The sequence below is a fragment of the Hyalella azteca genome, unplaced genomic scaffold, assembly GCF_000764305.2.
Source record: "Hyalella azteca isolate HAZT.00-mixed unplaced genomic scaffold, Hazt_2.0.2 contig14641, whole genome shotgun sequence".
Classification (NCBI taxonomy): domain Eukaryota; kingdom Metazoa; phylum Arthropoda; class Malacostraca; order Amphipoda; family Hyalellidae; genus Hyalella; species Hyalella azteca.
Window position 1 is genome coordinate 265,329 of NW_025944519.1, and position 26,630 is coordinate 291,958.

At 37.5% G+C, this 26,630-nt stretch overlaps 2 protein-coding genes across 2 annotated transcripts; both read right to left on the bottom strand.

The window, feature by feature from the left end:
- Positions 1–6,057: 6,057 nt before the first annotated feature.
- Positions 6,058–11,933, bottom strand: LOC108668311 (protein Star-like). The gene is made up of 5 exons (XM_018155500.2): positions 11,848–11,933; positions 11,390–11,643; positions 7,594–7,799; positions 6,753–6,909; positions 6,058–6,345 (listed from the first exon to the last, which is right to left on the bottom strand). Exons 2-5 carry the CDS (start codon positions 11,597–11,599, stop codon positions 6,148–6,150), a joined length of 771 nt encoding a protein of 256 aa, XP_018010989.1. The 5' UTR covers positions 11,600–11,643; positions 11,848–11,933; the 3' UTR covers positions 6,058–6,147.
- Positions 11,934–22,378: 10,445 nt separating this feature from the next.
- LOC108668310 (protein Star-like) lies at positions 22,379–26,451 on the bottom strand. The gene is made up of 5 exons (XM_018155499.2): positions 26,289–26,451; positions 25,828–26,081; positions 24,125–24,330; positions 23,012–23,168; positions 22,379–22,622 (listed from the first exon to the last, which is right to left on the bottom strand). Exons 1-5 carry the CDS (start codon positions 26,407–26,409, stop codon positions 22,425–22,427), a joined length of 936 nt encoding a protein of 311 aa, XP_018010988.1. The 5' UTR covers positions 26,410–26,451; the 3' UTR covers positions 22,379–22,424.
- Positions 26,452–26,630: the final 179 nt, after the last annotated feature.

Here is a 26,630-nt window from a genome sequence, read left to right on the forward strand (position 1 = left end):
ATGCAGAAGCATCGGATTTGAAACTAAAGGAAAATTTTTTATTGAATTCATTTTAAAGGTGGCCACTGGTGGCTCATTGATGCGCCACCGGTGCCAATGGGTAGTTATTGATGTACGAAGAGCTTTACGGGTGTGGTGGCCATTGGCAGGTTATTGGTGTGTGATAGGTGGTGCACGCCACCCTTAATTCACTGTATAAATCATATAAGCTCCACCTATGGGGTCCGCCGATAGCCACCATAAAAACATAGGTGCTCCACTCTCAATTTTTATTTGGGAATTAAGCGGCGTCCGCTCCGCCGACAGTAACGTGCGGATTGCGACACTCAGAGCAACTCCGTGTGGTTTTGTCCAAACTGTGATACACTTGTCGCTCTTAAGTGGGTCTTCTTGATCACGTTTGGGCCGGTAAAAGGGCATTTCTGTGTTATTAGGGCTCTCTGCTTGTGCTTTGAGTAAGAAATTATGTCATTATTTTGGCAAAAGAACTCGTCGATTTTTCAAGTGTACAATTTGGACAATAGGACCCATTACTTATTCCAAGTGCAGGTCAACCTGAGCTTCCAAACCTCACGAAGGTTTAAAGTTAGAATAATCTTTATCCCTAACAAAATTTAGAGCCAGAGGAGACTCTGAAATAGGGAACGGCTAGGACTCGGATGCATGCAAATCAGCTTCTCTATGACCGCTTTTTGGTCAACATTCCGATCCCTGATCAGACAGCTACGAGAGTCTGGTTTCGACTAAGTCGACCACTGAGCGGTTCGTATAGGGTTCATCCAAGTATACGGGGCAACTCTGGCCGAGTCTGACAATGTGAAAAAAATTGTTGGTAATAATGCTCGTGAAAAAAACTGCTTTTCTCCACAATCGAAGAAATAGTGCAACAAATTATCGACAATCAACTAATTGTAAACCAAGCAATAACAGAGTTGCGTAATCTCTGATATGATGAAAGTTGCCACATCAATATTTACCAAAGCATTGAAATATGGACGAAAATTAACCGATGATGCTATTAGTTTTCGGTTGTATGAATTGACAACAGGTTTCTCTTTATGTAATCTCAAGCATTTACAGTCAATCAGCTAGAGGACATACTATCATGCAGTTGCGTACATACCCAGTACAGCAGTGCACTCAATCATTGTAAATAGCGAGAAGTATTTGCGGAGATTATGTTACTCTCCCCTCATCTGCAGTCCAATGGAAGAACGACGCGCCACTCCCACCACTCGATCATCGGTCTATAGACTCTTCTAGAAGTTCGACAGTCAGAGCCTCACCGCAGCGCGCTTCGACGACCTGCATTCTGCCTAAGAATTTTTTTATACTTACTGATATAGACAATGGACAATCAATACAATTTTCCTTTCTAGACTAAGCAGGAAATAATTTTATGATTAATGAAAGAAATACTATAGTTTTTTAAATAGATGCAAAGTTGAAAAAGATATACTTTCCATATAGTGATTAGCAATCCACTGCATCAGCTGATTCGTCGCTGCTGTGAAAGCTTTGCTTGTATCTCCATTATTCAGGAAAACTGTTGATAATCGCAATTTCTCGTTAGCCTTAAATAACACTATTTTCTCAATGGAAATCACGATTTGTTTGAAATAGTGGTCCCCAAACTTGTCTTCTCGGCGTCCACATTAGTGTTGCCCCACGCTACTCTCCCGATACCAAAGATACTCATTATCTCTTGACTATACTCCACGATTGTATATTTCTTCAGTGATAAAGTTGGTGTGGATGTTGCAACGGGAACACTGTGATCGATATTCTTTAAAATTCTCAATTCAACTCAAACGAATTATTAGACGTTGTTTTTGGAGAAAAAGGCATTCACTCGAAAAAAAAAAATAATTACAAACTTTTCGGGTGCACCTTTTCTAACGAGGTATTATTACACAAAGTCACCAAGATTTAAATTTGTAAACTCGACTCAGACAGGATTAGATACCAGCTAAATGACAGAGCTAGAAATAGTTTACGCCATCGTTGTCTGCCAGCTCGACGGCTCAAGGCATGGACAGATTTCAAAAGGAAATGTACAAATATTCTATTCTATTATAACCAGAACCTCGTACAACGACGGCTTGTTCTAGCGTGAATCACGAACTCAGAAACAGGTTCCCTGTAGCTGGTGTCGGGAGCTAGGCACGCCCGCATGATGTGCGCTCTTCTGTTCTTGCTCTTGAGGACGTGGTAGCTGACGGGCGTGGGCTCCATCAGAACGCCCGTCCAGCCGAGCTCCCGTTCAAGGTACAGTGTGTTAGATAAGCTCTCTCCCGTCAACGCTCCTACTTCGAAGAAGGAGCCTCTTTTCTGCAATGGTATGGAATGGTTATTTCTTCCTTAATTTACGCGGTTTGAAACCGGGAAGGGTACGCACAACGAACCAATATTTTAATAACAAAGCAATTCATTCTCAATACATTTTATTTGCCATTTTCAGCAGTTAGGGCATAGATTTAAACGAATATACACACGACCGACAAAACATAAATATACAAACTGTATGAGTGCAGAATATGTGAATTGGGAAAATTTAAGACCCTGATAATAATTTAAAACTCGATTCTGGTATAAATACGTCTGTACAGTGAATCCTGGTATAAATACGTCTGTAAATTTGTATTTGTATTGGCGCGCAGAGTGATGTTTTTTTTTAACTCGAGGAGGCATCACTACAATGGCTATGACACCGAAAACACTCACCATATCCCTGAATATCTCCTTGACGTGTTTGTATTGGCCGTGCTGGGAGTAGAACTTCTGGCGCGGGTTGTCAAGGTAGTATATAAGGACCCTCTCGGGCTGGCGCGATGAGGGCCTCTCAAGCTGCCTGGATGACGGCCTCGTCTCGCATGTCTTTGCCCACGAGGTCAGGGTGGAAAAACAAGTCCTCCGTCTCGGGGGAAGAACGCATCGCTTCGTGTTCGGCAACTGGTTTCAGGGTGTCTGCGGTCACATGTTGTGCTTCATGTCATTCATAGATTTAAATCAATGGGAAACGATTATACGAATACATTTTCAATGCACTTATGTCATTATTAAAAGCGGTTCACCCTTGTGCGTTTCAATGAAGTTAAATTTTTGTTTTGTTTCGTTTATGTCAATTATATTAATTGATTAATTAATTATTTCAAGTAATAAATTTTTTAAGAACCATTAAACTTACCTTCAATAACTTCTATTATCACACTTTTGGTAAGAATAGGAATCCCTAATAATAGAAGAAAAATCACCACAAAGACCGGCAAAAGTGTCCTCAGAGAATATTTCATTGCGAGGTACCTCATTATTTAACATCTATTTGTGAGTTTTCATGCCGTAGAAACGTGTTATTCTGAAAAAAAAATAAAATTGAATCAGCTGTTGAATTATGCTAGCAGCTTCAGTTGGTCATTTGTTGGCAGGCTTTCTAGACTGCAGAGAGTACGAAGAATTTACATTGTGCGCACTTCTCTATTGGTAACGCAAGTCATTGTATACAACTATGTAAAGTTGAAGATATGGAAGTTTCGCCGGGGCAAATTTAGAGAAACCGTATTTTGTCTATCATGTGTATAACAAATTAATAAACATGTATAAATAATAATAGTGAATTAATAATGTTGATATTCAACGAACTAAGGTCAAACAATTTAATTTTGAGACAAATTTCAACAGAAAATTCCAGTTGTACGCCGAAAGTATTTTTTCACTTACAAAAGTTCTTCCATAAAGAATACTACTGATCTTTTGTCCATCGTTCACCGCTTAAATAGCAAATCCTTGATCTAAACCAGTTTTCGATGCTTCGGCACTAATTATACGATAGCTATTCGAAAATGGAATATTATTTCGAATTCTCTAGTTTTTTATTTCGTCCAAAGTTTCTGTGATCCTCGATCGTAGTGAAGCACCGCCAATCATAGAAAGCCTTCCACCGACTGCAGTCGCGGCAAGAGTCACACTGCTGGCGACGAGCTGAAGGAACCTCGTCGGACTGAACAAGTAAATTTCTGGCGTTGTTTTAGCCACGCGTTGCTTGGGTTGAATAACACATTGAATAACACTGTTTATAACACTTTACTGAACACAAATAAATAAATTTGATGCTTGCGAACAACCATTGAAAGAGTAAAATATAAAATACGAATGAATACAAGATAGAAGGGATATAATGAACCATATAGATAATTAAATCAAATAGAATACACGACTGAAGAATCCTGATAAGGATTCGAATAAAAAGGAATGCATGACTGAAGAATAGAACATTGTCTGAAAAAGTAGCAAAAAAACATTCAAGTTATTAAAATTTTTATATAACAGAATTAAATATCCATGTAGTAGGATCGGTAACAATAGCAATTAAAGCAAAACACTACAATAAATTCATGCAATTAATTTCCATTCTAGCGACTCAATATTTGTCTTATTATCCATGGTTTGATTCCTGCCCAAGTTTTAACAACAAAAATTAGAGTGCATAAAAAAATGCACAAAAAATCGTTTGTATAAATTCAATGAAATGAATCATTAATATAAACAGAAACATCGATGCCATCATATAAAAATGCTTACGCTGAATTGTGAAACTGGAATTGAAAGCCTGCCATAATCATCCGCTATATAACCGTTTGTACGTAATGTGGAACGAAGAGGGAGACCTTCTGTCAATACCGATTATCTCGTTCAAAGAAGTGAACTGTTATGTAAAAGAAAACCGACGATTCTCTCATGACTGTGGTTGTTCTGTCTGTCTCTGTGTCTTGGTTCTGTCTATGTGGTTGTTCACATAAAAAAACATTGGTTGTCTAATCAGGTGGCAGGCGTATATGACGGTGGCATCCGAAAGCTGGTCCTATACGTACGTTACGATAAATGCTTTACTTAAGTGGAATAATGTTGAAAAGTACAGTATGATATTTCACGTGGATACATTAATTTTTGTTAAATTTATTGCTTTTTTTAAACGCTACTTACTTTAAAACCACGCCTCGCATTAATGCGAACTGCGGTGTTTTCGCTGAAAAAAATATGTCCTTCTATTATGCTACCAATCAACCATAAATTCATTAGACGAGTAGATAAGAACTAATTTTTCCGGTCCGTATTCGCTTTTGGAGGCAACATTTTAAAAGTGTAGATCATAACGCGTTGAAGCGATATTGGTTTCACTCATGCTTCACAATATTCAGCCGTTTGGTGCACTAAGCAATGCGTAATTAAGTGTGAAGAATTCTCCTGATTCCTTTTCTCCACAAATCTAGAAATGTACCCTTCAATAGTTTTTACCATCGAGAAACTATCCTAAATCAGCCCTCCCCCACGCAACAAAAATAAATTACCTTTAATTAAGTATTAAAATAACTTGTTTGCTTACTACTTGTGTTTTGAAGACTTGTGTTTTCAACTGACGATGGAGCTGGACTCCAAATCGTTTTCGCTTATAAAGAAATAATGGATTTTTGTGCTATTGCCTTTACTTTTAAATTCCTTTAATTAATATAATTTAGCATAATTTAAAACGTCGACACGCGCTATATCGATCATAAAAATTAAAGAAGAGACATATAAGGACTAACCATCTATTATACTAAAACAGTTCATTATTGTATTAAACAGACCGATCGTAACTTTAAAACTGATCAGATAGGGAACGCCAAACGACGGATGAAGTATATTATCAGGGCTGGAAAAAATCAGTACAAAAAACATTACCAACAGAGCGTTGCACGGCACAGCAGTCCATGCTGTTGTGTCTGTTCTAAACCTTCGTATTATGGATCCATTAACACCGCCTGTACATCTGAGGAGGAATTGCCGCGGTGACTTCGATCTTTATACTCCCTGTATTATGAGTCCACTAACACCGCCTGTACACGTAAGGGGTTTCGAAATTCATGGTGGTGCAGGAGAATTAAATGGTTGCATGGAAATCTTGCATAAATATAAATATAATACTATTTATCGATTACCATATGAAAATTCTGCGAAATTCATGTCCCGAATATAAACATTTGAAAACTCTAGTCTTTGTTTTCAAGATAATGCCGAGTCTTGGATGGATTAATGCTAGAGTTGACGAAAATAGAGTTCCTTGTAAAAATTCTCATAGAAAATTGCCGTCTGACCTTCGTCTGGAGCTTCTCATATTTTGAAATCCATATTCAAACCTCCACTGAGTTGTTTATTGATGAACAAATAGTCTTGGTTGAGTTGCTTTATAAACTTGAAGCCTTTTTCTTCCATGAACGTCCTGAGCGCTTCAGGGCCTTCAGGAAGTAAGAAGATCTCGATGGTGATCACTCTGATCTTCACGTCATCCCACGGGATGTTCTTCAGCACCTGCCGCACACAAATCCAGAAATTGTCTTGAGAAAATCACAACCAAGATCTTGAAGCTATTAATTTAGGTTATTAGCAGTAATTAATTGATATATAGATGATAATTAGGATGATAAACGTATTAATCTTTAAGCTACATTCGTTGGAATGACTTAAGCTGAAACGAATATGTTAAACCATAATCTACGTATAATTTTCATAGGTAAGAAAATATCGTGTTACACGTGTTTTTATTAATATTTTCTTTCGAAAATTATTTTAACACCGTCATCACACCAGGAATATATTATAACAACTATAATGTTATCACCATTACCACCCAAAAATCAGCATCAAATTATTCATATTTCCATACTAGTATGATATGTAGCACAATCCTGGAAGATCACGGTCGAAACTTTTATTACCTTCATTTCAACGCCCTCCACGTCGAGTGACATGTAATCTATCACAGGATTGCCCAACGCTGCCAGGATGCTGTACAAAGGATAGCATGGAACCCGCAAGGATTCTTCTGTCTTCTTCGCATTCATCAAGGTGTTGCCCCACGCCTCCCCTGCGATACTGTGGGAGAATATCATCCATCAGCTATGCTTTACGATGAGATCTTCCGTCAAGAAAAAATACGTCTGATTGTTAGGGCATAAAATAATTTCCAAACCGACAACTATCGGCGGTCAAAACATTTTGGAAATTACTAAATTTGACGTTTGACTGTGGTTAATATTAGTGCAAAGACGAAACACAGATTTGATAAAAATTTACACAGCGCTCTGAAAGCTGCGTATGTGTTTTTCTCATTGTGATGGAATTTAACAGATTCTCCATTACTAACACAAAGTCACAAATAGAAAATTTTTGGTAATTATTAACGGCTAACTCTAGGTCAATAATTAACATTAACACCAGAACCATGTTCCATGCCTTAACAAAATTTAGATGCGATCATGACTCTGAAATAGATGCCGCCTAGGACTCGTAAAAAAGCCGCTCTGAAACAGCTTCGGCTCAAGGTTGAAAACATCCTCTAAGCAGCTTACAAGTTAGGTGTAACTCGGCTCGGCTAACAATTCAAATAATATCAGGCGACTATTAGTCGGAAAGAATGTTCCGACCAAAAGCTGATTTCGCCCTGGTGGCCAAGAAGACCCAGAAAAACTTTAAGCCGGGTGTAGCGACTCCTGGGCAGAACCCTAGGTGGACCCTAAATTTTGTAAGGAAAAAAGCGTCCTAGTGTGAATCACGAACTCAAAAACAGGTTCCCTGTAGCTGGTGTCGGGGGCGAGGCACGCCCGCATGATGTGCGCTCTTCTGTTCTTGCTCTTGAGGACGTGGTAGCTGACGGGCGTGGGCTCCATCAGAACGCCCGTCCAGCCGAGGTCCCGTTCAAGGTACAGTGTGTTAGATAAGCTCTCTCCCGTCAACGCTCCTACTTCGAAGAAGAAGCCTCCTTTCTGCAATCAGTTTTAGTAATTGACTTTGGCTACAGCCTAAATTTTTTTATTGGAAAATGAATACGCTACACTAATTTCACAATTGTTGCGGAACATAAAGTATGCGAGATCTCGTCTCGATTCTTTACCAATGTTGAAAAATATTCAAAAAAATGTAAGTCAGTACTCACTGCAGTGAGTGACAGCTAGAGAGCGCATTATCTCGTCGACGAAATCGTGAAGTCACGGACAGACGGACGGACGGACGGATGGACATGACGAGCACAATAGGGAATTTTTTCCATAAATTAGAAAAATTCGCTAAAATGGTCAGGAAAGAAACTCTGAAATACGCCGTACCGTACAAATAGACGCTCAAATACGTTTATTGCTACCTTAAGTCTCGTCTTGCACTTGAAACGCATGTAAGTATAATGAATAATAATTTGCCGCATTCCACTTGGCTGCAATTGATAGAGCCACGGCGCAGATAAAATATTTATAATTAACATATATTTCGGTTTTGGTTGAGATCCAAGTTCATTAGAAGTAGTTTTCGGTCAATTACTTAATTTCAGGAACGACTGAACCCACATATATAGCTGAAACTGATAGAGCCGCTGCGCACTTAAAAAACTTTCAATCCCATCAACGCCCTGCTATGGTTCTTGCCCATTAGATTGACGGTACTGCCGTCACGCTTGGATAAAAAATTTATTACACTAGGATAGCATAGTATAATATAGCGTGCATTACAGCTGAGCATAATGTATGTTACAGTATGTATAGTACAGTAGTGGCGGCTTCGAAGAATAGGCCAAGTTAGGCCAGACGCTGATTCGTACAATGTTCTAGACATGTCTCCAGATTTAAAAACTGTACTTTTCATCAGATTTTTCTATAACTGGCACTATTGCTAAATAGGTACTTACATTCACCAGGTTTGTGAATAGGAAGCTATTTTTCAGTTTAAAAATATACATCTGCACAGCTTTATCAGTCTGTTCTTGGAAGCGTTTATGCTCGAGACGTCTACGATGCCAGCTTTAAGTACGGCCACTATAACGGCCCCAGAAATTCAAGCAATGACCGTACAACAAACCCTTAAATAAATTTAGTTAGTAAATGAAACCGATTAAATGAAGAATATCTCAAAATAAAAAATATTTTCACTCTATATAGGACATTTATATAGTATATACAATTTTTATTTCATTTGCTATGTTTGTTCATTGTTTTCCGCGCATTAGCCAACTACCTAATTTCGAGTTACACTTCGAATTTATAAATCAAGTCTTGGTCTAGGAGCTTTTCAGCAAAAAAACATATACCACATTCTGATATAATTGTTTGAGTATATTGCAGACGAGTCTATCGATACAATTCTGTTTTATAATAAGCACTTGTAGCACAAATATTCTCTACGACGCTCTGACCAAGTGATGAACCTTGACATTCGATAAGCAGTGGCAATGTGCAGGTTAGAAAGTGAGTCACTCGTGAGCCTGGAAGACGTGAAGGAATTATGCGATGTTCACCTCACGAGGAAGTTTCTAGACAATCAGTCTATAAACATGTGCATTGACGAATCAATCATTATAGATACCCTGATCTGTTGCACTCTAAATGAACATAATGAAACAGATATTTCGTACGGTGCCAAATGAATGCTTTAATTATGCTCCCTAGATAATGTATTTTTAGAAATGCTGCTTTTCGGTCCTTTGAGTGGGACCAATCGTGAATTACTCGGTCGGGCTTTGATAGACGGTAAAATAAAATTTTCTGTGAGGTCTATTTTAGAGAGTGGGGTCTGCAGAACACCTCATGATTCTTTGGATAGTTTGAAGTCTAAATTGACACGAGAATGGGACTTGATCCCTCAAGAAATGCTGCGTGTCTCCTGTGAAGCTTTCCCGCGTAGAATTGGAGGCCATCATTAAAAATAAGGGTGGTCATATTGAATAAATATGTCTGAGAATTGTTTAGGTAATTCTTGGCGACTAGCTCATCCAATAAATTACAATGCAACTGTTTGTTTCATTGAGAAATGAAAAAAAACATGCGTTGCCATAAATAATGCGGTCCCTGTATTAAATTTTTTCAAAATTCATGCTAATGAGAGGGAGGGTGCGTCTAAACTGAATTTATTACATTAATTAATATGCTCTTCAATAGGGACATAAACTGTGTGCCAAATTTATGCTCGTTCTTAATTATTCTTGTATAATTTGAAATCCTCACCATGATCACAAGTTATATGGTGGTCTTAAATAAACGTCTGCGATTAATTTGTGTATTTCATCTTTATGAACAAATTTGAATCCGCTGGCAGATATACTTTACGGATTTCAGTCAAGAAATCCGTAAAAATTTAGGAACCCATGACACACAAATCAAATAAATAAATTCAGCTCATTCATTATGTTGACATAAAAACTCTAAATGATTTTGATTCATTTCCAATAAATTTATGTATTTTATCAAACAAATTCATGTATTTTTACGCACTTTTGCCAACAGTCTGCCGCTCACGCAGTTTCCGGTCGATGAATGTTGATCGCAGATTTATCCATACCTTATTTGAGAGGAAGATATACTATTGGAGCCGAATATTGTCAGTACGATTTTAAAAATCTTGTGATAAAAAAGATATAACTTGTAATTTAAAGCATGACGCATGACACCACAATAAACACAATTATTATAATAATATAATTAGAAGATAATAGAATAGAATACAAGTTATTTGTCGTTGCACTCCACTCGTCAGTAAAATTTTTCGAGTCACAACAATAGTTCAGATGAGGAATTTTGCCCTACGGAACGCTATAGTTGATCAAGCAGCGCGTGGCTATCATGCCGCAAGCACCGTCCCTGCATGCTTGCGATTATTTGTTACGCGTATCGTTCGATTGCGCCTAGAAATAAATTTGACCGGGTACGGTAAAACGAATACAATAAATTTTGAAGAAATTCGTCGACTACATTTAATCACAATAACGTACTCGTGCAAATGAACGTTAATTTTTTCTCTCTGGATGAAATTTAGTGTATCATATCTAGTGATTAATATTTTCTTCGACACCCCACGCATTTCTGGGATGAATAACAAACTGCAACTAAATATCATTGATTGCGAATAAAATGTAATTATAGTTACAGTGAGAGGTAAATCCAGTTTTATAAGCACCTGGCACAATCCGCTTACGAGCTGCCGTCCGTCTGCTATGGACGCAATACCCTAGACAAAGGTTCTTCGTACCTCAAAATTAGAATGGAGAAAATAATAAACTTAAACATTAAAAGTCGCATCAAATTTTCAGTTTATGTGGGTTCTATTGTTTTTCAATTAGGAAATCAACTGATGAATACCGCACATGAAGATGGAATTCAACCAAACCCAAGATGTTAATTATTTGTCTGCCCAGCGGCTCTATAAATTTCAACTACGTGGGTTTAGCCTTTTCTGGATTAGGCAATTAGACGATAAATATCAATAAATTGGATAGCATGATTAAATTATTTGTTAGCATAGTGATTTTCATTTAAATTAATTACTTTAGCTTCATGAAATTGAAAGAATATATAGTAATCAAAAGTACGCTCACCGTATTATTGAAAATCGCTGCAACGTGTTTGTCTTGGCCGTGCTGGGAGTAGAACACCTGGCGCGGGTTGTCAAGGTAGTAAGGACCCTCTCGGGCGGGCGCGATGAGGGCCTGTCGAGCTGCCTGGATGACGGCCTCGTCTCGCATGTCTTTGCCCACGAGGTCAGGGTGGAAAAACAAGTCCTCCGTCTCGGGGGAAGTTTGTGTCATTTCGGTTCCACTCGCTGGCTTCAAGGTGTTGGCGATGAGAAGTTCTGCTCCAAATTGAAAAAATGAATTTGAAGGAATGAAATTGAAATCTAATTCTACGAATAAACTAAAAATTGCATAAACTATTAAAATCATTTGTTTCCTTGAATATAAAAGGAGATTATATGAAGTTAGTTTTATTTTAAGTATTTAAATCAGTCGAAAAAAATGTAAAGGACAGGAGTAGACATATGGACTTGTTAACTCACTTCCTATATTTTCTCTAATCGCATTATTGTTGAACAGCTGAATTCCCGATACTATTACAATGAGAACCGCACAAATCGACGTAATTTTTTTCAGAGAGCATGCTGTTGCAAGATTCTTTATTATTTTTGAGAGACCTTATTATGCGTTTTCTTGTTTATGAAACTTTCTAGTCGGGTATTGCTGTAACTAAAACATACAAGCATTATAAAATATATAAATTGGAATTTAAATATATACTGGAATTTTAATATAGTAGAATTAAATACAGTATAGTGGAATTTTACTATATAAATTCCAGGTATAAGAACGACAACAGCTATTCACGAAACTTCAGTTAAAAGATGAGCGATGAATATCCACGAATGAAAAAAGGCATTCTAAAGCGTACGTTATATCAAATAATTTCCGTTTAAATACGAAGAATTTGGAAAAACTTCTAGTTTACGATTCAGTACTATTATTATTCCTACCATATAATGAGCGAGAATAATAAATAAAATATGCGTTCAAAAATTACTTTTTAAAGATAACACTTCTAAAGAATCCAGTGTCTCTCATGTTGCACATGTAAAATGAATTTCTAATTTTATTTTCAAATATAAAAAAATTGTTTTTTTTAAATATATAAAAAATTCTAATTTTCTAAATTATTTATTCTGTCAATATATGCATGCATTGTCTCTGACTTAATGCAAGTGTGCAAAATTTCCGATCGATCCGAAAAAGTGTGTTAAGTAACAATTATTATAAGATTTGTAGCAGACAAAATTATTTTTTCAATTTTTTAATATTAGAGTTTTTAATAGATTTCAAATTATTTATTCTCGCAATTGATACGTGCATTGTCTCAAACTTTACGCAGTGTGAAAATTTCAGATCGATTGGGGAGGTAGAAGTGTGTTAAATATCGATTATAATATTTGTAGCAGACAAAAACAAACAAACAAACAACAAGAAGAGAAGTTAAAGAGAAGTGTTGTAAAATCATGACTTAAGTGATTTTTTGAATCATCACTGAACATTGAAAATATTACAAACACGATAAAAACAGTTCAATGTCATTCTCGTGCAGGAGGCGTTGGACGCAGTTTTGTTGCACTGCGCATTCCAGCCGATTTTGTTTCGCATCTTCTGTTTATGATGTTTATATGTGAATTGCTTGCAACTGTTTTTATGAATAACCGTTTTCGTTTATAATATTGGTATATGAAAAAAGTTAGAGGGACGCCACGATTCAAATGTTGTCATAGAATACTCTCGGTATTGTTTAGAAATTTTCATAGTCAGGTCATATTTTCATCATTTCCAGCCTTCATCAATCACAATAGGCAAATATTGCTGTATAATTTCTTTCCTAACTCGTTTTCTTTTCAGAAACACACGTTCATATTTATACTGATGAACACATTTTTCTAAAAGATGAGTTTAGACTATCAAAAGAAGAAGACAAAAAGTAGAATATAGATAATTTTATGGACGATGCCGACTAAATTCCTATAATTGAATTTAAATTCTCCACTGAGGAAGTAAATAAACAACGAATGACAAAAATGAAGCGACAGCTTCAGCAACAGTCGTGTGAATAATCCAGGGATTTATTCGTCACGATCAACAAGCAATTAGTTTAACCAAATTGAAGCTAAATTCCTCACCGAGTACTTCCTTGACCTCATGAGGACAAATGACCAATGTTGGTTGACCGATAGTGGTTGACCAATATTGGTAGACCAATATTGGTTGACCAATAATGTTTAACCAATATTGGTTGACCAATAATGGTTGACCAATATTGGTTACCAATAATGGTTGACCAAAAATGGTTGACCAATAATGTTTGTCCAATATTGGTTGACCAATAATGGTTGACCAATAATGTTTAACAAATATTGGTTGACCAATATTGGTTACCAATAATGGTTGACCAAAAATGGTTGACCAATAATGTTTGTCCAATATTGGTTGATCAGTAACGATTGACCAACGTTGGTTAACTAATAATGATAGACCAATATTGGTTGAACAATAATGGTTAACTAATATTGGTTGACCAATAATGGTTGACGAATAATATTTGACCAATTTATACATTCAAATGATCAATATTGGTGGGCCAATATTTAATTAGAAAAAAATAAGCGAAGAAATGTTCAACTATTATACATATGACTTCATGTCTTTCCAATTAAGCTAGCAGAAATGAAAAATGAAGTGTGGAACGGTTTTAGCATATTTCTATACTAATGATACTTGAAACGAAAATGTATGAAAATATCGTGTATTTGCGACTTGAAAAACGAATCCAAATAATTGCGGTTATTTGCAGGCTTAACAAAATTTTTTAGCATTATATGTTCTTCTATTTGTATAAGGTCCGAGTTTAATTCAAAATTCAATTAATTGCTGGAAATTGTATAAACCTCCGTTATTGTACCCCACTGCCAGCAAAGCTAGACATGCACCAACTGGAACCGCACCAAACGACTCACTACAAGCAACCGGGACGTTTAGGCTTACCGATTAGTTATGATCAGCTGTAAAATCAACAACACAGGTGGCAACACAAATAACAACACAGCAACACATGTGGCAATACAACAGCATATGCAGGGACACAGGTCGCTACGCATTCATCGGTGATATGAATGCGTAGCATTCATCACCGAGATTCATGACCTGCGAGAGATTCATATTTTACCCTTCCATGCATTTACATGGAAGGAAACTGGTTAAGATAGTTATAGCGAGAGATGGCCCCATCAGATTCAGAATCGAATATTTAAATTCGCTGAGAGATAAAAATTATTTGTTTGATTTCCTTTTATTATAGGCCTGAATATTACTTTGATCTTGATGTTTTTATGATATAACTATACCTAAAAAGTAATTTAGACCCGTTTAGTTGTATTCACTTGCTGAATACAGCGATTTATTTAAATAAAATTTAAATACATTTTCGGAATCGATTGAATTGTACTGCAGGTATGTCGATGATATCATCGTTGTCGTTCGAGATAAACAACTGACCCAGTTAAAATTTAGGGCAGGGAATAGAGCAGGCCGTCGCCCCAGTTAAAATTTAGGGCAGGGAATAGAGCAGGCCGTCGCCGGCTGCAGAGCCGGCGTAGAGACGCGACAGAGCAGCGATAGAGCAGAAATGTCCGCTTTAGAGACGATATCGCCAGCCGCGTATCAGCGCTAATTAGCTTCTGAGTACCTGCCACCTGCCGAGCTGCTAGAATTTTGTCTCTATATCAGCCATGGCGCAGCGCAGTTTTAGGGATAGATGGCCGGTTATTGTTTCACGGCTCCATCCTGCTAAAGCGCGACCAGCCCGGCTAAACCCGGCGCCGGTCTCGGCTCAAAATTTTAACTGGGGAGGAGTCTCCGAATGGCCTTTGAAATAAATTCTGAATTGAAGTTTACTTACGAGCTCGGACAAAATCATACTTTGATTTTTTAGAGATATTCGTCCAAGCTAAAAATAATTCGTTCGTCACTGAAGAATACCGGAAACCCACCGATGTCGGGAAGAGTCCTGAACGCTGTCAACGAATGCCCAGAGCGATACAAAAGAAGCACAATAAGTGCTCTCATACAACGAACTCTCAAAACCTGCTCACCTGAAAATGACTTAAATACGGAGCTGAAAAATTGCAAAAAAAAATTTGTCGATAATGGGTTTGCCAATAGAAGAAACAGATGTCTCAAAACTTCGATTGAATCAAAATAGACTCAACAACGAACCAGCGACTAACGCAAACGTCACAACCATCTACTACGAGAATCAAATGACCAGCGGTTATAAGGCAGATGAACGAATCCTCCAATTCATCGTTCACAACAACATCGTGAGCTTAACTAACAATGAAATTAAACTTCTGATCTATCATAACAACAATAAAATACAGAATCCTGTAATGAACAATAACCCCTGCAAAAACGTCAGTTCTCCAAGAGACCAATGTAGTCCATACATTTTCTTGCAATAGAGAAGGTTGTAGACTTCTCCCCAATATGGACTACATCGGGCTCACAACTACGACATAAAGCCGACGTCTCACGTGCCACCTTCAGTCTGGTGGACCAAGGAACCACCTGATGGAAGCCCACAACGAGACCATCACTCCTACGGTGCTGGAGGAGTGCACCAGCGTCGTCATGCGAAGCCCCGACGCCAACCGACTTGCGAAAGCTGAGTTCGGTTTGGATCGACAAATTTATTGTTTTTCTTTTTTACATGAATTACACTAGTAATTCATGGACCATCTCTGTACGAAACTGCCAGAAATTGGCACGGGATTTATTTAAAGTTATTTTACATTACACTAATACGATATAGTCTGTAGCTGGGCTTATTTACAACACTTCTCTTCAACTTCACTTCTTGTTTGTCTGCTACAAATCTTATAATCGATATTCAACACACTTCTTTCTGTCTAATCGATCAGAAATTTTGCACAATTACGTGAAGTCGGAGACAACGCATAAAGCAATTGACAGAATAAATAATTATGAAAATTTATTTTTTATGGTAAAAAAATATTTTTCTTTCTATACAAGTTTCTCTTATAGTCATTCTTTTACTTTTGATCTTGTTTCGATGCCTAAATTGATGAAAGTTATTTCCGCATAAGAGAAGCTTGCCTTTTTCCTCATGACTGTACATGCTGTACAAGAGAGTTCATTGTGTACTTCACCTGGAACAGGTGTACAGCTGCCGCAGCTGTTCCAGTAAGCAATGGAGCGTAAGTGAACGTGTATTAGAGCGAGCTCTGATCCATGTTGCTATACATTTCACACAGTCTGTAAAAAAGCAATCGATTTACAGTGAAAATGTTCAGTACTGCTGTAACCTGCTTCGCTGTAAAAAAATTTCGATTTTATCGGCGCAAAAGATGGAAAAACTTTCGTAACTCTTCGACGAAGCTTCTTAAGACGTTTGCTGATTGTGGATGATGAAGATCTTATCATTGTTAGTCGAAAATCTTAAAATTTCGTTTCTAAAGCAAAAAAGGAAATATTATGGAACGAAATATGAAAATGTAAAGTAAATAAATGAATAATTAAATGAAGAAAAAAAACAGATACTTTTTCCATTTGTCCATCTGGATTTTGCAGAAAGACGACGTTTTAATAAAAAAAAAATTATTTTCAAAATGTAAAAAAAGGTTTGATAATAAAGGAATATATTAAACAATCATACAAAATTATTTTAATGTATGATCTATACCAATGTTGTTTCGTATAGTCTCACGAAAATATTGCACCCTCTCAAGATCGTGATTATTATAATGATCTATGATCTATAGTTCTTGCTTTCAGGGATTCTGTAAGACGAGTTCTGTTAATATAAGAATAATTATTGGCGAACCTCGCTGAGTTTGCTTCAATCTATAGTCTTGTCTATTCATATCATACCGCGACTCGCACGTGAGTGAGCGCTAATAACAGGATTAATGTGACGCTTACCTAAAGTCGTTGTGTCGACGATTATAAGAAGCTTAAATACCGATGGTTATAAGAATAATAATGTTATTATTATTTATTTTTTGTATTAAAAGATTGGAACTAGTATCTTGCTTTTTTATATTCACCTGTAAATTCAGTACCAAGGCATATTTTTTTGTGATGAGTTTGAGGTGGAATTCTCGGTAATTTTCCATCTACCTCATTTGATATTAAAATTAATTTAATTATTTGCTAATTTACTGCAAGTAACTTTCATTAGTAATACAATGGGAATGAAATTACGGATATTAGTGTAAATATATACATAGTAGGATGAGAGGTGGGTAGATAATTCCATTTATTTAATGCATATTTGGAGAAATAGAAAGAGAAATCAAGAACTTAAATATTCAAGACACAAAAATTAAATGATGTCACATGAAAATTATCAACTCATCTTATAATTTCGCAAGCGGTATAAACGTAGCTTAAAGTTTATCACTCAGAATATGAATCAGGATTCGTCCGACAATTGGAAACCATGGGGGGAAGTGTATAGCGCTGGGACGCGTATCGTACCACAGGTGTTCACTTACACGTACTATTAGCTTTGTCACGTGCCACATGCACTCGTATTTTGTTGATAAAAACATCAAAAAAAAATTTCTCTCCTTTTTCGAGCAAATATAATCTTATTGAAGGTTAAAAACAAGATTTTGACCAACATTCTTAATTTAAAATATTGGAAAAGGTATTTAAAGTGTTAAAATACATATTAAAGTGAGAGTTGGCAATTCGAGTTGGCATACGTCATTACACACGTAATTAATGTACATGTGTGTACATCACGTGGCTTTAGTAGCACACACACATGTCTGGTGTGCGTGTTCCCAAGTGGTCACAATACCATATCAAATGCTGACTCATAGCATTATTTATTTGACTATGAATTAGTTTAAATTAGATTAAATTTCAATTTAAGGTACATTTGTACCTGCTGCTGCATCTACGCCACAAAAATGGATGAATTATTCGTCGACATTCTGAGCTCATCCATATGTTGAATGGAATTTGTATAAAATTTGTCTTATAACAAATTAGTCGACACGTACGTTGAATGCCCCGTATATTTTGAACGCGTGTATATACCGAATGAGTTTACATGTTCAATAGTTTCTAAAGTAAAATGCGTCATCGAGGTAGAAACATTGATATGTTACTTGCGCTTCATATGAATGAGTCGAAATGCTGAAAACATTGACATGAATACGTCGTAAAAATGAATACGTAGGTGATATGAATGCGTTGATGCAACGAACGGGTCGATAAGATACTGTAATTTTCATTCATTGAATTATTTTTGACATGCATACATGACAAGCAAGATATTCATGTACATTCTTTGGCTAGCTGTTTGTATATTCATGGTGTCGTGAATGCTCCCATGCATTTGGTGTTCGTATCCTAGAATACATATCCCTCAGAATGTTATAATAATAATGCTCTATTTATTACAGTGATTTTAGTGAAGCAAGCTCATACGGCCCAAAGAGATAATTAATAATGAAGAATAATATTTATTTACTGAAAACTCAAAAGGTTCAACGAATTGTAATCCATTCCATGTTAAAATGTACTCTGAACGAAACGAAATATTGGCTAACGATCACACCGTGCAACAAAAAATTTTTTTTTTCATGACTCAAACCAAAATAACTTTCTCTTTTTTCATGAAAAGATCCGATCAAATGATCATGAAAAGATCCGGTCAAATGAAACGATATTAGATCTTCGGCGAAAAGAATCGGCGACAGGCTACATCAGGCCTACACTTCAGCGCTGAGATCAATTTGTTATGTTATGTTAAGGAATCGAGGTCGCTGATTTCAAATCTGCAATCAGAAGTACTCTAGCACGTATAGTTTTCGGTATATTTAAAAAATAATTTTTATTAAATTCATAAAAATGCAACATTTGGTAAACTGAACATGATTAAATAATATTGGATTATACATTTCAAAAATCTTATTTATGTAATCAAAATATAAAAAATGGTAATCAAGACAGTTTTAAAATAAATCTTACTTAATTGCTATGATATTTATTTTAAAAATGCTTTTTCCCTCTTGATTTGCAATGGTGAGCAGATTCTTCCTCCCTTTGTAGCAACCAACAATAGTCTCCCATCATATATGGAACAATTCGACCTTGATACCGACTTTCCAAAAGCGCAATATCTTGTTGAAAACGCTCACCATGCTCATCACTTATATCCCCAAGGTTTCCAGGGAAAAAATCCAATTGGGAAAAAAACATTTCCCAAGTGGGAAAATGCAAAGGAAAAATCCAGATCTTTGGAACAGCAAATGGCACTCATTCTTTTTGAGCTTGACCATTGTGTTAAACTGACATAGCAGTTAGAACAGCAGATATGAGGTGCCCAATTTTTATCCTGGTCCCCAACTTGACAGCCAAAATAGTGCCTGTATGCTATCTTCACCTTGGAGGCCAGATTTTTACTCTGATCTTTTGGGGTGAATATGCCACAAATGTAACAGAAATGATCAGAATCGGGTTACATGATGATCGCAAGTGACAATTAAAATGCAGTCGATTACACGTCGAGTTGTGCAAACGCCTCACTTCTCCGTTGGCTAATTAAAGAAAATCAAACGTTGCTTTTCACTTACCCTGTTGGGGACTATTCGATAATTAAGCAAACAAACTCTCGGTTTCCCCAAACATTTATTAAATAACTGTAATGATAAACAAATGATGGATATGAGAATACAAATAAATAAACCGTGCATTTCCTTAGCTCTTCTCCTAACTCCGGACTCGCGTTTCGGAGCCTTTCTCTGTGATGGGATTCCGATACAATGAAGTAAGGTGAATCAAAGCGTTAAACAATAAATTACAGAAGCCCTATTGCAATCCTTAACAACCCCGCACGTTATTATAGACCAGCGAGCGTTACCTTAACTTGCCATGCACGTTATTATAGACCAGCGAGCGTTGCCTACACTTGCCCTACACGTTATTATAGACCAGCGAGCGTTGTCTTCACTTGCCCTGCACGTCATTATAGACCAGCGAGCGTTGCCTATACTTGCCCTGCACGTTATTATAGACCAGCGAGCGTTGTCTTCACTTGCCCTGCACGTCATTATAGACCAGCGAGCGTTGCCTATACACTTGCCATGCACGTTATTATAGACCAGCGAGCGTTGCCTTCACTTGCCCTGCACGTTATTGATAAAATTATACGAGCGAGCGTTGCCTTCACTTGCCCTGCACGTTATTATAGACCAGCGAGTCTGAAGTTTGTTAGAATCTCGGTCGAAGAGCAGCACCGCCAAACATATAAAGCCTTACGCCGACTGCAGCCGCGGCACAAGTCATATTGCTAGGCGAATGGCGACGAGCTGAAGGAACCTTGCCGGACTGAACCAGTAAATTTCTTGTGTTGTTTTAGCCACGCGTTACTTGAGTTGAATAACACATTGAATAACAATGTTTGTTGAATATAAATAAATCAATGCGATGGTACACAGTTTGCCGAACTTGCGAACAAGCATTGACAGAGTAAAATACGAATGAGTGCAGGATAGAAGGGTTGCAAATGAACCATATAGATAATTAAATCAAATAGAATATATGACTGAAGAATCCTGCATTAGGGTTTGAATAAAAAAGAATGCATGACTGAATAATAGAACGTGGTCTGATAATGCAACAAAAAACTTCAAACAATACAAGTTATTGAAATATCTACATTGCAAAATCAAATATCTATATAGATATATATCATAAATATACCATAAACAACTAAAGCAAAGCAGGACAGTAAATTTATGATGATCAAAATCACTTGATTGCTTAAATCGCAAGTTTATCAATAATTTAAAAGCAAAGAAAACAGCCAAAAAATTCACCATTTTTAAAGAATGAAGACGTTTCGGAAACTAGCTCCATCGTCAGTTCAAAAGTTCAAAACTTATAAGACAAGCAGAATAAATTAGAAAACTAAAATTTACAATGACGATAAAAGCCTGAATTGACAAATAAAAAACAAATGCACATGAGGTGACAGGCCTATCTATTTAAAATTTCAAGGGTATAGGAGCTGAAGGCTGCATTTAAACTAGGTTTCTGTTTGAAAATACACAGGGATTCTAAAATTCGTAGGTCAGAAACACCGGTCGTGAAAGTTAGAACTCTAAAATCACTATCGGACACCGGATCATTGCACTGCTCGGCATGGACGCGCACATCTGAATGAGGAGGATGCGCAAGCAATGTTCCGGCTCTAAAACTTCTGCCCTTATGCTCCGCCAGCCTAGTGTAAAAATTGCGAGACGTCATACGACGTGCGCTGATGCGCACGGCGCATAACTGTATCTATATACTGGGGACGAACGCATAAAAAGCGGGAGAGCATCTTTATACATGAATAATGAGCCGATTTTAAAGTTATTCGCCAACACCACTTGCAGATTAACATTCGGAAAATATTTATTTACTAAAACTTTCAGTTCCTTAGCCATAGTCTCATATGCATTACCAAAGTAGGGAAAAGAACAATAAATCAGGTTCCTACTGTCACAATCGGGTACAACTTCGTTATATTGCCTAGACATGAATTTCTTAATTTGAGTATAAACCAATTGTGACGGAAACCCATTTTCGGGGTGCAGTATAGGATGGATTAATGCATAGAGTTCACGAACAGGGCGAGTTTGTTGTGAAAATTTTCATAGAAAATAACCGTCTGATTTTCGTCAGGAGCTTCTGGGAGCGCAGCCGTGCACTACCAATTTTGTGCACCAATAAGCCCTGAATCGAACGCCTTGGATCTCTCCGGACATCCACCAATCAGCCGTGCTCCACTCGGCTTTATCCTCTTCCAGCCTTGACCACCACCTGCCGTGCACCACCAGGCCGCGGATCGAATATGACTTCCGGGCATCGTTAAATTACGTAATTTTACGTTCACCGCATCAGGTTCGACCCACGGCCTAGATACGGACGGCTTGAAGTGTTGAAGGCTACGTTCCGGAAGGCAGGAATCATGATGGTCCATTACATCCAGGGCAGTTGTGGTATTCGGCAGGCGACCCGGAGCTTCTCAGGTTGCGAAATTTAAGTTCAAACCTCCACTGAGTTGTTTATTGATGAACAAATAGTCTTGGTTGAGTTGCTTTATAAACTTGAAGCCTTTATCTTCCATGAACGTCCTGAGCGCTTCAGGGCCTTCAGGAATTAAGAAGATCTCGATGGTGATCACTCTGATCTTCACGTCATCCCACGGGATGCTCTTCAGCACCTGCCGCACACAAACCCAGAAATTGTCTCTGAGACAATCACGACCAAGATCTTGAAGCTTTTGGGTTATTGGTAGTAATTAATTGCAAAATAATAAACCCTGTTAATCCTAACTACATTCATTGGACTGACTGTCTAAGGCTGAAACGACTATGTTTAACCATATTCGACGCACTATTTTCATAGGAAATTAAATATCGTGTTTCACGTATTTTAATTGCTATTTTCCTTCGAAATTAATGTAACACCGTAATCATACCATGAAGATTTCATAACCACTATAATGTTATCACCATTACTACCCAAAAATTAGCATCAAATTATTCATATTCCCATACTAGTATGATATGTAGCACAATCCTGAAAGATTATGGCCAAAAAATTTTTTACCTTCATTTCAACGCCCTCGACGTCGAGTGACATGTAATCTATCACAGGATTGCCCAGCGCTGCCAGGATGCTGTACAAAGGATAGCATGGAACCCGCAAGGATTCTTCTGTCTTCTCCGCATTCATGAGGGTATTGGCCCACGCCTCCCCTGCGATACTGTGGGTGAATACAAGGTGATTCGAGGAAACTTCCTTTTTCATATTTCGCGCCAAGCAGCGAAATGCTATAGGCAAGGAGCGGGAAGTATGTATTTCATAAGTACGGCAAGATTATGAAGTTTTGTGTTCCGCCTAATCAGTTGCCACTGTGCATTGGACAAGTGAACAGCGTGCGTTTGCTCTCGAGGCGTGATTTCTAATGGCCGTTCCATTATCGATATTCGACGAGCATTCCGTACTCGATTCCGTATTCGTCCTTCTGGTCGGGTTCCTGAACGAAAATCAATTGTTACGAGGGTAAACAAATTTAGAGCAAGTGGATGTGTGAATGCAAGAGGGTCTGCAGGTCAGCGAACTGCCACAACACCTTAAAACGTAGAGAGAGTTGGAGAGGCGTTTCCACATTTTCTGAGACAACATTTTGCAGAACGCCTCATCTCGCGAGGTGACCTTTGGCCAGCCCGATTTCTCGATTTGGCTCAAAGTGATTTTTTATGTGGTTATCTTAAATCAAATTAATCTTTAAACTGAATGCACTGACAATGGGGGCCATCTATTTGTCCGATATCATCTCTAAAACTAGGTAATACAAAAATTCAGGTAATTTATTATTCAATAAATTTATATTGTAATGCTATCAATATTATTTTTTTGAGCTTTAAAATAAATAAATTTAGGTTAATCACCCTGTACGATCCTCCAACTATCATTTTCCATAAGATCACTCATCAGAAAAAATACCGATAACTATCTGCACTAACTAAATATTTCGAAATTACCAAATTAGTCTTCCGACTGTGTTGAGCAAAAATACTCTGACCAAAAGCTGCTTTCGATCTGGTGGCAAAGAAGACCCAGAAAAAACTTTAAGCCGAATGTAGCGACTTTAGGGCAGAAGCCTAGGCGGAACCCGAATTTTGTAAGGAAAAAAGCGTGCTAGCGTGAATCACGAACTCAAAGACAGGTTCCCTGTAGCTGGTGTCGGGAGCGAGGCACGCCCGCATGATGTGCGCTCTTCTGTTCTTGCTCTTGAGGACGTGGTAGCTGACGGGCGTGGGCTCCATCAGAACGCCCGTCCAGCCGAGGTCCAGTTCGAGGAACAGCGTGTTAGATAAGCTCTCTCCCGTCAACGCTCCTACTTCGAAGAAGAAGCCTCTTTCCTGTAATCAATGTTAGTAATTGACTTTGACTACAGCCTAAAATTTTCCATTGGAAAACGAATCCGCTACAACTATTTCACAATAATTGCAGAACAAGAAGGATACGTTGTTTCATCTCAAATCTTTACCAATATTGATATGCATTCAAGAAAAGTTCCGACAAACAACTCTAAGAATATGAATAAACCATGTGTAAGAAGGTTATCCGCACTACTTGTCGTGCGGATAAGGCCTAGCCAGTCAAGTTAGAGCACTTTGTCTCTGATGTCCCTGTGAGGCTGACTGAGCTATTATAGGCTGTAGTACGCTATTCTCAGGTACGAGTGAATTTGGATTAGTGTTCTTTTTTAAGTGTCTATGAATTATTGTATTTTGGATTTTTGAATTATCTTTCTGTATTGTTCATTCCGACGTATATTTATTTCTGTCATTTGTTTGTCTCGGCAGGACAGAGCGAAGTCCCTCTCCTCTCTATAGTCTCTTTTATAGTCTCTCAGTAGTCTCTCTGTACTTTAATAGTCTACCTAGTAATGGTCGGGATTCTAAACTGTTCTTGAATAAATATAAAAACTTCATATCAATCAATTGAACCCAACATCATCACACCATGCATATAGGCGCTCAAATACGCTCATTGCCAACCAGTCTTGCCTTGCGCTTGAAACGCATGGAGGTATAATGAAGAATTTACCGCATTCACATATAACTGAAATTGATAGCGCAGCTGCGAAGCTAACAAATAAACAATTAACATATATCTCGGAATTTGGTTGTGAGATTCATGTTTATTTGTTGTAGTTCTCAGTTGATTACCTATTTCAAAAACGACCGAACCCTCATAGCTGAACTTAATAGATCCGCTGTAGATAAAAAATAACTTTCAGGGGTTTGCTTGAGATCCAAGTGGTAGTCATTGGTTGAAGACCTATTCCAAAAACGACTGAACCCAAATAGCTGAATTTAATGGAGCCGCTGTACAGGTCAGAAAATAGCAAATTTCTCGGATTTGGTAGAGATGTTCATTTACGGTAGTTGTATGTACCTAATACAAAAAAGATTGAACCCACAAAACTGATATCAGTACAGCCGTTGCGCAGATAAGAAATTAACATGTTTCTTGGGTTTGCATGAGATTGACAGAACTTAGCTTTTCAGCCAAGAATTTCGGTATCCTTGAAGACTTGTCTAAGACTTGTCACACGGCAGAATCGTCACAGAACAGGTCCGCCAAGGTGAAGACCACGTCAGGGCAAGAGTCCCACTATAGGCCAGGGAGTCCTACTCTAGGGTAGAGATTCAATTCCAGCTATGTGGGTTCAGTCTTTTCTGGATTAGGCGATCAACAAATAACCACCAATAAATTGGGTAGCAAGATTCCAGTTGACATCAAATTTATTACGCGTACTAAATAATTTGTTCGCATAGTAATTTTCATTGTAAGCTAATTAATTTAGCTTCGTGAAGTGGAAAAGAATATATAGTCAAGAGTAAGCTCACCGTATTATTGAAAATCGCTGCAACGTATTGGTCTTGGCCGTGCTGGGAGTAGAACACCTGGCGCGGGTTGTCAAGGTAGTAAGGACCCTCTCGGGCGGGCGCGATGAGGGCTTCTCGAGCTGCCTGGATGACGGCCTCGTCTCGCATGTCTTTGCCCACGAGGTCAGGGTGGAAAAACAAGTCCTCCATCTCGGGGGAAGTGTGTGTCATTTCGGTTCCGTTCGCTGGCTTCAAGGTGTTAGCGATGAGAAGTTCTGCTCCAAATTAAAAAAAAAATTTGAAGGAATGAAATTGCATTCAAAATCTACGATTAAATTTAAAAAAGTACGTCAGTCAAATCATTCGTTCTTTGAATATAAGAAGAAATTACATGTATTTCAAGTGTTATTATAAGTATTTATATCAGTCGTGAAAACTTGACATTAAAGAACAAGATTAAACATGAAGACGCGTTAACTTACTTTCGATACTTTCTCTAATGACATTATTGGTGAGCACCTGAATCCCTAATACTAATACGATGACAGCGAAACAAACCGGAATAATTGTCTTCAGAGAATATTTCGGCCCAAGATTCTTCATTATTTTAAGTAGAATCTATTAGGCATTATCTTGCTTATAATGTCTTTCTGCAATTAAAACATATAAATTATAAATTGAACCGCATTATATACAAGTGTAATAACAACAGCTCAACACGAAACAGCGGTTCAAGGAAAATCTTATATTGCTAAATTGATATATTAATGTAATATTCTAATAGTGTTGCACTCGTCTCTTATATTATAAAATGTTGTTTCCAC